Genomic DNA, 13,241 nt, shown 5'->3' with positions numbered 1-13,241 from the left:
GTTCAATTATAATAAGGAATCTTAACAAGTTGACAGCCTTAATGACCCTGGCAGCTGATGGTCTAAAGCCCAAAAAAACCAACTGGCAGCATTACAAAGTGGCCTAATGATCCAGTAGGGTTGACGATACAACAGTCACCCCCAAAAACAAAACAGACTGATAGTACATGTCTGCACATTGCCTTGATACTGGTGCACATTAAAAACAACTTGTTTTACACATGAATTGATAAATTTAGAGAGAACATTGGTTGTATCTTGAGAAATATTGAATAAAAGTCTAAAGAGGTTATAATATCATTGCACGGGTCACTAGTTAGGCCACATTTGGAGTATTCCACCTTGTGCTCTTTAACTTAAGAAGGATATTTAACTATTGAAAATAGTTCAGAGGAGGGCTACTAGAATGATACCTATGATGGAGAGGTCATCATAAAAGATCAAAGGTGAGATCTCTGGAACTGTTTCCTTTGAAAGAAGAAGAGTTAAAAAGGTTATGATTAATGTGTTCAAGATTGTTAAGGGAATAAAGACAGTTGATGCATCATCTTTGATCATGCTTAATGGTAATGACAGTAGAACAAAGGAACACAAATTTTGGCAGGGAAAGAATGATTCATCTTCAGCTAAGACAGCACTGCTTTTTGAACAGGGTAGTTGATCTTTAGATGTGGTGGATGCAATTAATTTAAACATATTTAAGGAAAGGCTTAATAAATATTTGAGTGATAAGGACTAGCTTTGGGTGTTCTATTTGTTATTTAAACTTTAGTAGATAGAATAATCAAGATGGACAACAAGTCTCTTGTTGTTCTTAAACTATACACGTGTTTTCCATGATTATTTTTTGTCACTCTGCTACAGAGTAACAGCCAAACTCTTTCCATAAATAGCTAAACTATGAAATACTTTTAACCATATAAAAACCACAAAAAGCTGCTTCTTAATAAATTTTTCTTTGTGTGTGTGTGTGTGTGTGTGTGTGTGTTTTATTAATGAAAATGTGCTTAAAAAGAAAGCTATTATGTACAACATATATTACAACTTAGCATCTTCACAGTAAAAAAGATGGTACAAATTTTTCAAACTAAACATCAACATTTATTGATGTATCCTTTATTTACAAGATTGTTGGATTACATCAACCTTCAGTTCTAACAAAGCATCATGGAGCAACAGCAATTAAATGGCTTGTTTCCTTTTTTAAATCATTCAAAAAATAAATGGCCAATTGGACAAACAAATAACAAAATAGTAACAGTGGAGATCATGACACTTTGTAAACATGAGCCAAATTATAACAGTTATTTTATTTGTTTTAGAGCAAAGTTATATTAGGCTACATGCAGTATTGACTGCAAGGAATTGAACCCTGGATCTGAGTACTGTAAGTCCATAAAACTCAATACTGTCCTGCCAAGGGACATTAGGATAAAGCTCATCATTAAAGAAATAAAGAAAGACAGAAAGAAAACTTTCCCAAACTTAAGTGTTTGGTGTATAAAAGTTGCCAGAAAAAAGTCAGAATACAGTAAGGAAGAAAATAAAAGCCTGAAAGTTGAAAAAACTGATGTTGAAGCCCATGGTCAAGAAATAAAATAAAACAAGTACACAAGTGAGTGACTCATCCTTGGTCAGTTGCAATAATGAAAATTAACAATTTTTATATTAATATTTAATATTTATTATGTTGAAAAACAGAACAAAGTTCAATTTAGGCAAAATGTGTATTTTTCCAGTAACATTGCAACTTGTTTTGAATTTTTTCTCCATCACACAGAGATTTTCACAAAATACCATATGTACTTTTACATAAGTAAATAATTTTCAGTGAAATCGGGTCATATTTTATTATTCTTAAAATGCTGACAACCACTGTCTATAGCTTTCTCTAATTTTATCAATCATTTTAGAACCAAAATATAAACTTGCTAATAAAAAATATTAATTGTGGTAAATGAAATTTTTGATATAGGTAAGTTTTCATCTTCTCAATTTGTAAAAACTCATTAAGTGATAGAAAAAATATGAATATTATTTTTGAAACCTCTATAGCTGAATAATGGAAAATAAATCATTAAAACAAAAATAACTAATTAACGAATCTAGCTTTCTTACTAAAAACAAGAAAATTTGGAAACCAACAATAAAATGTTTCTGCTGCATACAGAAGCACACCTAAGAACTAACTTTGTGTTTTCATAAAAGTACAGCATAAGAAAAAATTGCATTAAACTAAAGGTTTATAAAACACATCAGCCAAGAATTATCTATTCCAAGTTATTTTTAACAAAGCAAAGCAATTATAAGCTAAACTTGTCAAGCTCTTCTGTTAAATAACTTTAAATATTTGAAAACTAACTATGTACACATTTAGAAAACAAATTAAATTACCTGAGAAAATTGTATTAAGCTTTTTTTCAGGCTAACAAAAGCAAATGAAAATTTAAACTTTCTTTGATGTAAGTACGAAATTTGAGAACAATTGCAAACTTTCAGAAAAAATGTATCATTTGAAACCCACAGTGACACACTTTTCTTTAGGTTTATTGGAATGTTATGTTTTATTGTATTTTTTTTCCAAATGTTGGTTATTTTATCTCTAATAAACACTACATACATTCAAAAACTAGATACAAAACTAAAATCAATATTATGTAAAAACTACATTGACATACATAACACCAACATTATTTATAAAATGCAATACAACAACTGCCACAACTTCTATATCAGAAGAAACAAGTCAGAAAATGGAAACCAGATTCAAAGAACAGAAAAACACCTTCACAAATGTTTGAACACTGCAAACCAAATAAGACAACATAACCATGGAAAACACCAAACACTATGTAAGGAAACAAATACCAAAAAAAAATCAAAATCAAAGAAGTCCTACTTATACAAGAACTCAAATCAAAACTGAACTAATACAAAGGAACACCTTTATAGCAATATTAATTAACAACCCAAGATGGTTGGATTACATCAACCTTCAGTTCTAACAAAGCACCATGGAGCAACAGCAATTAAATGGCTTGTTTCATTTTTTAAATCATTCAAAAATAAATGGCCAATTGGACAAACAAATAACATAAAATAGTAACAGTGGAGATCATGGAGTTGTTGTCTAACTGCAACATCCTCACAATCTTTTATCTGTTTACACTATCAAGTCTGAGACATGTGCCCAGCAATGATCAGTTGCAAACTCTTTGTTATCCTGATGATGACCTAAGAAGGTTAAAATGTTGTTCTGTACTTTATTGTAATTTAAAGTTGTAACACCCACACAAGCCACCTTTAGAATACATTTTTACTTCAAGTGGATTTCTCATCATCATGAAGGAGGAACATTCAAGACTTAACCACTTAAAGACTATTTTATAAAACCAATACAACAAAATATGGTTATCAAGACCAAAATGTAATTAGTGACTTACTGCACATGAATAAATTCATTTACATTTGATGAAGATAATTTATTTAATTTATGCAGAAAGAATAATAGAGTTAAACACAAAGTCCAGCAACTAACCTAGCTGTGCATGCCTCAGCCATCCACTGCAGGTCCATGTTACAAGCCAGTACTGGGAGATGTGGATAGGGAGTTACTGGTAAAGAATCACAAGGCAAACCATTTGACATCAGGACATCCAGGATCAACTGCAGACTCGTTTCCCACCTCACAGGTTCTCCAAACAATACAACAGCTTCAGTAGAGCCAAAAATAAAAAAGTCACAATAATCTGTTTGAGCTTCTGATGTTTCTTTAAGTTGTCACTGTTGTAGTTAATGCAAACACACATGTAGTTACTGCATCATCATTATTCCTTAAAAGTAAAGCTAAGAAAAGAAATGTCATTATGCTTTCATAACAACAATAATACATCTATCAGTGATCAAAATTAACTTTTCTTTTTGAAAATGTTATATACAATCTTGTAAAATTTTTAGATGGCTTCTGCTTACTAAAATTTACCCTTCAACAAATTTTAAACATCTACTTATTACTGAGTTGTTTTTGCCAGCCATCTACTGTAGAACCACATTAAAAATGAATAAGCATAAACCATGGTACATGATAGTAAACAAAGTATTATATAATATATATCTCCAACTTTCAAGTCTCAATCAATATTAGTAACTTTTCTGACAGGTGTTGGGACAGTTGTATTGTTTTATTTTCACTAATGTTAGTCTAGGTCATTGTAGAATAAAGGCAGTGTAATATTAAGTGTGTGCATGCACACACAAAGATTTATGTAGGCTAGAAAGCAACATGTTAATACAAGTAATCATCAGTTTATACAAGAAATATATAAATGTTGTTTCAATCTATAGAGAAAATTGACTTCAATTACTAACCCTAGTTAAGGAAAGCACTGGTCTCAGCATGGATTCACATTTTGGCAGTTAGATAGCAGTTTCTCTGGCAACTGAGCAACAATAAGTCAAATGGCTACAAATTAATGGTCAATATGAGCAAAACAAGCCTTAATTTGTGACAGTTTCAGGGTACAAAATCTTAAAATCATGGTAAGAAAATAAACAATCAGCTCAGAATGTATTCTTCATATTGGCTTTTTTTTTTTTTTAAATCTAATACAAGACAACTGTTATTTTTGGGCACATATTCTGAAATGTGCATAACACATCATCTTCCAAACACTACAGAACATTTGTAGTTATGTATCTAATAATGTTTCATTACATTGCTTACCAAGTGGTTTACAAGCAACCTCACAACATTCTGCTATGTATTTTAATAATTAATTATTAAAATGCCCCTGCTTGTAGTACAGCAGTAAATCTACAAATTTGCAACACTAAAATCAGGGGTTTGATTCCTCTTAGTGGGCTCAGCAGATAGCTCAATTTAGCTTTGCTATAAGAAAACACACACACAATTATTAAAAACCTTAATGCTGATTAACTGGCCTTAAATTAAAGGACAATTTTCAAAATCTATTTCTTCATTTTAATTACTGGTAAACATTATCTAAGTGAACTGAGATGTTAGATTTGTTTTTTGTTTTTTAAATTTTGCACAAAGCTACATGATATAAATGCAATCAACAGTATCATTATTCCAATATGTCATACACCTGTTGCTCCCTCTAAGATAACATAAAAGGTATCCAAGCTACATTCCCTCTCCCCATTTAATATCTAAGATTATAACAATAAGAAACAAATATTTTTTTAGAAGTAGGAACAGAGTCTAGATAACTAATATTTACAACCTCATAAAGGAAATAGACTAAACACAAAAGCAGGAAAGGTTGATTGAGATAGAACCCTGTTGATAGCAATGATTCTTGATGGTAGATAGAATTCCAGGAGTTATATTTGCCATAATACATCAACTATGGATCTTGGCAATAAATTCACAAAGAAAGAAAAAAAAAACTGTTGTTGTTTTTTGGGGTTCATGAATAAACACTGCTGCATTTGTGTATAAGATATGAGAAAAGAGAAAATGGATCATAAATGATAAATGTTCCTGAACTGGACAGATTTTTCACCATTCATGAAACTAAATATAACTGAAAAAGGTTTCTGTAAGAGTGATTAAATAAATCATCTGCATCACAAAAATTTGGTAGGAGATGGAAATTAAAGTGTTTAGATCAGAGATAATATGGACAATGCATGGAAATAAAATGAGTGCACAACTCAGTGTGAAGACATACAATCATACACAAATAGCATCTGAAATTAAATGGAAAATATTTAAACAATTTTTATGAGAAAAAGAGAGAGAGAGGAAAAGAGCCAAAGGGAATTCATTACAACACTGATATCAATAACAGTTTGAAAAGCCTACAAGAAAAACTTTGAAATAGTATAAATCAAATATTAGAGGATGAAAGGCATTTTATGTGAAACAATGAAAAAAAATGATTCAATAGCAAATTATTTTATCCAACTATCAAAGCAGCTGCTTATAAAAATTATGACAGTATTTGCAAGCTTGTGCAGAAATCATGTCTACCAATTACCAACTACACACACAGTCTAAAATCTGTATAAAATAAATTTAAAAGACCCTTTCAACCCCCCTCCCAAAAAAAAGAGAACATTTTGTCCATCTAAATTTCTTCAATAATAAATATCTATGAGGATCTGAACAGAAAAACTATGTAGAAATAAAGGATAAACTTGCTAAAAAAAGGTACTAAACATGATTCATAAATTGTCTTATACATGCTTAAATTATTGAATAAAAATTATTTCTTTACCTTGAAAATGAATACAACATGAAATAACCAAATTGCTGAACAACATTTTGTATCATCATAGCTCTCTCACTGTATAAAATAAAAAATTCATTATCGAGAACTGCAAGTCAAGAAACTTTTGTCCATGATTTATCTTTAAAAATATGGACATTAAAGTTCCACAAAGTTGGTATAAACTGTCTATCTCATAACAATTAATCATACATTCCTACCCCTTTTTTTTCCCTACCCCCAAAATTTTGTAAAGAATCTAACGAAAAAGATGACAGCACTGAGGCCTTTACTGTTTCTGATAGATTCTTAACACTGCTGGTACAATATATACCTAGTTCTTCCCATTTCCGCCCCAACTGTGATGAAAGCAACATGTGATTTCTTGTGGATTGTGGAGCAAAATAACCCATGGTACAAAACCAAGGTATGTTTCCCAGATTAACCCTCTTTCTTTTATTTGTCATTCATGGTACATTTTCAGTGTTTAATAGCTTATACATGCCAAATATAAAATAATATTTGCTTCTGTAAAGAATTTTGGAGAGTACTAGATTTCTGTGAAAGCAATTTCTTGAAGGTGAGAGAATTAGGCAGATGTTGGCTGACTGTCCTATTGATAATGAAGCTGGGGATAACAGTGAAAGTGAATGTGCTCACCTTGAAGACAGTCAGATCACAATTAAGTTTATATCCAGTGTTTTCAGAGTCAAATGATAGCATTAGATACAGAAGATTCTGTGCAAGCAGTTTGCTTACATTAAATGTAAGGCATTTTCATTTATGTTAGTCAACAAATGAGTTTTGAGTTCAAATTAATTGATAGAAAGAGTTTAGATAAAAGAACATAGCTATTTTTTTTAATCATGTATGATTTGTAAAGTCATATCAAACATCAACATCTGATAGTTTCTATTTTTCCTTCATTAGCATTACTGAAACAGAGCAATGAACAATATTCTATGGAATCATTCAAAAGATGTCTATTTTAAATGCACATGCAGACAGATCAACAATCAAATAAATTTTTATATGTTTTTTTTGGTGTGGGATGTGGTACAACCCTTTGGTACAAAAGTTGTTCCATACAGTAAGGGTACTGATGCAGGGTAAAACTAAGCAATTATTATAAATCCTTACTCATCTTTTTTTAGAGCTAAGTTAAAACAAGATTAAGAGAGAAGGTTTTTCATAACTTTCACAAATACTATAAAAAGTTTCTATAAAGATTTGAAAACAAACTTACCTTCTATTCTAGGAAAATATCGTTCAAATGCACAAGGCTACAAAAAATTGAACAATGTTAGGAACCAGTTTTTTAACTAAGAAAACAGTCAAAATACAAAATAATACTTTAATTTTTTTAATGATAATGTACTATTAATTTATGTATCATATTTTTGTATGTATGTCTTTATTTAATTAAAAATATTAAACATTTGATATTTATCCAAACAAGCTGAAGATATATTTAACTATTCAACTGTCAAACTCTGTATCTAATACATACTTTGTTTTCCACATTTCCCTATGTTCTTTATGTATAAAGGTATTTCTTTTTAATTTATAGTTTCTGTTTCCATTATTTGTTATTGGTGATTCAGTAAAATCATTAGTTTTTTTTAATGTTATATACAGATACAGTTTTGAATAATATTTTATATGAGTCTAGTTTTTATTAGTAGGTCTATTTGGTGGTAAAAGGAAAAATTTTTAAATGTTTCAAAACCAAATATTTAATAAACAATGGTGGCCAAGCTTAAATATAAAATTACGAAAACAACTGTAATTTTACTTTTCCATTGTGTGCTACAGATGATAGAAAAAAATTAATTTTCAAATCATCATTGTTCTATAGTTTAAATTTGAAGAAATTTAATAAGAAAAGAAAGACCCAAAGTAATTACTTCCTCCTCTGCTACCTGCAAGTTAGATATTACAAGTTAAACTAAGCAAATCGGTAAAAAAAATAAAAGCTTCTTGGAGTTTGAGAATCAATAAGAAATAAATATTACTATTTTTTACACACAACATGCAGTATTTTATTTTTAAAATGAGAAAGTGAAAATTAAGATGAAAAAGCACTAATACAACACTAAAATTTAGAAACATTTTCTTTACACTTATAGATGGAAACAGAATATTATCCTATTCTTAACTGTATGAAAACCTTATAAAACAAAGTTTCTATAGAGCTAAGTAAAAAGTATAGAATGATGAAAAGGAATGAAAAATTATACCTTTCAACCCTTTCACAATGAAAACAAGTATTTATACTGTAACTTTTAAAGCTGTCTCAACAAAATTTGGTAGATTTTTAGTAATAATTCCAAATTTGTTGTACACAGAAAATCAGATTTTTAATGAAGTATTTTTTACTAAAGAAAGGTTTGTGAAAACAGTATTTTGTTACTAGTCTGAGTTCAGAGTAATTTACATGTCATGATTTAAAAAAAAAAATCTTCATCCCAGAAATCTCAAATATTTGTATAACCTCTGAAACCTTTTAAATACATTTCAAATGCTTGTTTTTGGTAAAATTTTATATTTTGTCATTTTCTCTATCATAACTATATGGGGTCTGTCAATTGGACTGACCTTGTAACCACCCTAAAAAATTAGAAAATAAATTTAAGTTATTTAAAAAATTTTCTAAAAAATTAGAAAATAAATTTAAATTATTCTTTTTTCATTCTAGAATGACTACAAATTATAACACAAAAATACAAATGTTTAGTCTAAACTCCTTGAAACTCTTAACATTATACATTTACACACACATAAACATATATATATTATGTTTATTATACTGACCTTCCAATTGTGTCTAGCTAACATTACAGAAGTTACAATGATGAGGTGCATGTGCACTCATGTTATTGTATCCAAGAATATAAAACTGTCCTTCAGTCTTTACAGAGTGATATGACTTAGCTGGGTTGTAGTGTAAAATACAGTCATATTTCATGAATAGTAAATTATATAGAAAATATTAATATTGAAGAGCTAAGTAAAACAAAAAAAGGACTGCATTAAAAACAGCAAATCCAAACCTCCAAAAACAAGTTGAGACAAAAATAAAAAATGCTGCACCAATTAAAGGAATCCACAGGATACAGGCTATAATGTGGGATATAAAATGTAATCTAGGTTTTGGAGGTGACTGCAGAAGTAGGATCCACATTGTAGTGGGAATATGCTGTCTATCAGTCTTGACCACCATTTGCCAGTCTCACATAAAGAAATAATGTAAAATAAAGGAATACAAATAATAGAACTAGATATTAGGAGAGTGAGATGTGAGTGATCAAGCCCACAAAGTCCCACATCTATATCACCCTTCACTTTCTACACAGTAGTGGAAAGGTGACTTCTCTCCAAAGTAAAGTAGAAGAAAATGATACAGTATTATATAAGTTCATCAAAGCTTATAATAAACTTTATCCTAAACAATATTTTTATTTAAATTTACCTTTTCTTTATTCCCAAACTCCATAAATTTCCAATTAAATTTAGATTTAATTTCTATTGCTATTCCTTTATTTTATTTCTTTACATGAGACTGGCAAATGGAGATTAAGAATGAAGACAGTGTATCTCCACTGCAATGTGTGTCCTACTTCTTTCAGTCACCTCCAAAACCTAGGGTACATTTTATATTCCACGTTATAAGATGTACCTTGGGATATTTTCAGTTAATGCAGCATTTTTTATTTATGCACACACACACATTATTACTGTTTACAAACATTTTTAAAGTTATTTTTCTTAAAACACAGAATAGTAAATAAAGAAGTATACCAAACTGTCATCTCTTCTAGTTATGAACTTTGTACTCATTTGCTGCTTGCCATACATTGCTTAGCCTATGAAATTTTGCACATGAAGGATAACCTTAAAAATATTTAGTTTCACATCCTCCAGGTGTGCAATTTCTTACGGCTAAGCAAGCCATTAGAAGCAGCAATTGAACACAAAGGTTGCGACAAAAAGAGAACTGTGTGCTCTACTTCCTCATTTATTGTTCTTTGTTTTAAGAAAAATATGTTTAAGAACTTGTTTGCAAGTATTAGTAATCTATATACATATATGATGCATAATAACTGAAATGTGACTCTAGTTTACAAAATACTAGTCCAATAAAACACAGTCAAAACAGGTCACTGTAAAAACTAAAAGTCAGTTACATATTATCAGATATAATAGCATGAATGCACATGCACAATGTCATTGAATCTTCTGTATCGTTAGCCAGGCATGACTGAAAGGTCAGTATAAAAATAAAATAATAAATACATATAAGTGAATATTTTTTATGGTGGTTACAACGTCAGTCGAATTGACAGACCCCATATAGTTTAGATAATAACAGACAATATATAAATTTTACAAAAACAAACAATTAAAATGTATTTAAGAGGTTTTAGAGGTTACACAAATAACATTTAAGATGTTGGGATAATAAACAGTCTTTTTCATCATTGTAAGAAAATCACTTTTAACTTGTACTAGTAACAAAACAGACTCAATATTTTCACAAACAAATCTTTAATAAAAATACTTGTGAAGTCAGACATACAAGATAAAGAGTTGCTGTAAAAATACTTAACATGTGCAACTGTGTATATGAACATATATTTTATAATGAGATCATTGTAAAATGGTTAAGAACTATGTTACAAGTGCTTTAACTATTTGCATATGGCAGAGTGAAAGTGAATGTCATGACATTTACAGTTATATTAAAAACTTAATCATTATTATAATCTAAATAACTAGAAAAACAGTATACATAATTACAAACAAGAATAGAAAATTAAACCTCCTATCTTCTTAATTTACTAAGATATTATTACATTTGTCAAGTCCATCAGATAAACCACTCATCACTTTATGTCTCTCAAGACAATTATATAAGTGCACTCTGCTGAGGGACATATTTATAACTAAGGGGAAAAAAAAAGAAAAAGAATATATAGATTATTTTCTATATAAACCTTATGATCTTTTATTTATTTTTAGTGGTGAAAGACTAGAGTGTAGAATAAGTACTTAATTTGTTGTTACAAATACTAATAGGATTAGCTGAGAAAGAAAGAAAGATAAATTACAATAGTTTGGAACATTTTATTTTTGTAACTGATGGTTCCTATTAATGTTCAAAAGTGCTTATTTGAAAGGTACATTAATTTGTGGAGAAATATCTTATAAAAACAAAACCTTCTGCAGTTATGACTGCAAGTGAAAAGTTTGCACGTCCAGCATATGAAGAGCGTGCAATGTAGAAAAAACTGCTAACACTGCCCCCTGTGATTTATTATGTTTTATAGATGAATAAACTGTTTCCATGATTTAAGCCAAGCGATAAAATCATAAAATTAAAAGAAAATAAACAAGAGATTAACAATTGAAGCTAAGAAAATAAGTAATATGAAAATTTCAAATTAATTATACATTCAAAAAATAAAAGAGGTGCTGTACGTTTTATTTCATATTACTCGACTTTTCATTTCACTTTATATTGATGATTTAGCTATGGTTAGTGTTGGGATAAGGAAAACAAAGGATAATTTTATCAAACAAAACTTTTGATATTCAAGTAGAATGTTCCAGAGGTTACGTAAATGAAATATGAAAAAAACTTCCAAACAGACTGACTTAATAAAGGCTTCATACATTCAAAGATAAATATTTAGTAAAAATACTTTATTAAAATATCTAACTTTCTGTGTACAACAGGCATGTAATTGTTACTAACAGTTTGACAATCTTAGTGAAGTGTATCATGAAGATACACTTAATACATCCAGAGTTATAATATATATAGTTTCGTGGTGGGCCAAATTGACCTTCTCTTTATATAGAGAGTTAACCCTTTCACAGGGTTTGTATTTTTGACCACCCTTGCAAGCACTATGTAATCATAAAACTATACTTAACTTTTAATGTATTAAGAGTATTTTTATAAAACTTTGGCAGACTTTTAGCAAATACCACAAGTCTTTTGTACTAAAAAAAATCACATTTTTTAAAATTAAATATTGTACTTAAGACTTGTTTGTGAATTTAAAGTTTGACTCAAGACTCCAGTTTGTCTTACTACAATGCAATTTTGATGCTAAAATTAAAAATACATTTCTTAATCTTACAGATTTCATATTTCATTTGCATAACCTCTAGAACCTCTTAATATCAAAACTTCTTTCAATACAACTTTATATTTTATGTGTTATTTTCTCTTCACTAACACTGAATGGCTTTGGTCCATTTGATTGACCTTGTAACTACCATAAAAATTGTGCAATAAATCAAAATTCCTTTTTTCTTTCTAGAATGATTACAGATTGTAAAATAAATTATTTATTCTAAGCTGCCTCAGGCTCACATTAATTTTCTTCTATTTGTAATTAATTTTATACTTTCATTCCTCACAACAAAGCAATAAACTGCCAATGAAGTGCACAGCACAAGTTATCGAAAACAAAGTACCGAGTTATGCAACACATAACAAGCTTGCAGGCATACCTCAATAAAAAAAACAGTTTTCTTATCTAGTAAATTCCTAACTTTTATATTTCAATCACTTTTATAAAAAATGAAAAATATACATAAAAAACAAGAAATTTAGTACTTACGTATGACCTGGTGTTTTTGAGCTCAGCACATAAAAAATCGAACTATTTTGTTTTGGTAACAATGATAGGGTACATGACATAGTATTTATCTATTTCAATATGTAACTAATACAAAATATTAACACACTAAAAAATATTATAAGCTGAAATTACTGTAATTTTACTGACTTTCTAATTAAACTATAAGTTATCGGTTGGCCTCAGTGATAGTAACAATAAGTCTAAGCCAAATAACTGAAAACTGTTGTTAGAATTAGCCAGCCTCATAAGAAAATGAGAAAAATGGAATCTCCTCTTTCTTTTGATTAAGAATAATCTAATGCTATATGCCAGACAGTTGTTGATATTTGTTTAAAGCTGGGGTATGATA

General features: G+C 29.2%; 1 protein-coding gene across 1 annotated transcript in view; it reads right to left on the bottom strand.

Annotated features, from left to right (window-relative positions):
- The window catches only part of LOC143243939 (haloacid dehalogenase-like hydrolase domain-containing 5), a 46,215-nt gene that overhangs the window by 16,185 nt on the left and 16,789 nt on the right, over nucleotides 1-13,241 (bottom strand). Inside the window, exons 5-6 of the mRNA XM_076487777.1 lie at nucleotides 7,483-7,519; nucleotides 3,539-3,713 (exon numbers count right to left, since the gene is read on the bottom strand). Coding sequence (XP_076343892.1) covers nucleotides 3,539-3,713; nucleotides 7,483-7,519 — 212 coding nt within the window. The remainder of the gene's footprint in view (nucleotides 1-3,538; nucleotides 3,714-7,482; nucleotides 7,520-13,241) is intronic.

The sequence above is a fragment of the Tachypleus tridentatus genome, chromosome 2 (genome assembly GCF_004210375.1).
Source record: "Tachypleus tridentatus isolate NWPU-2018 chromosome 2, ASM421037v1, whole genome shotgun sequence".
In the NCBI taxonomy this organism is placed as follows: domain Eukaryota; kingdom Metazoa; phylum Arthropoda; class Merostomata; order Xiphosura; family Limulidae; genus Tachypleus; species Tachypleus tridentatus.
The sequence above is the reverse complement of the archived record's forward strand: the minus strand, read 5'-3'. Positions and strand labels throughout refer to the sequence as shown.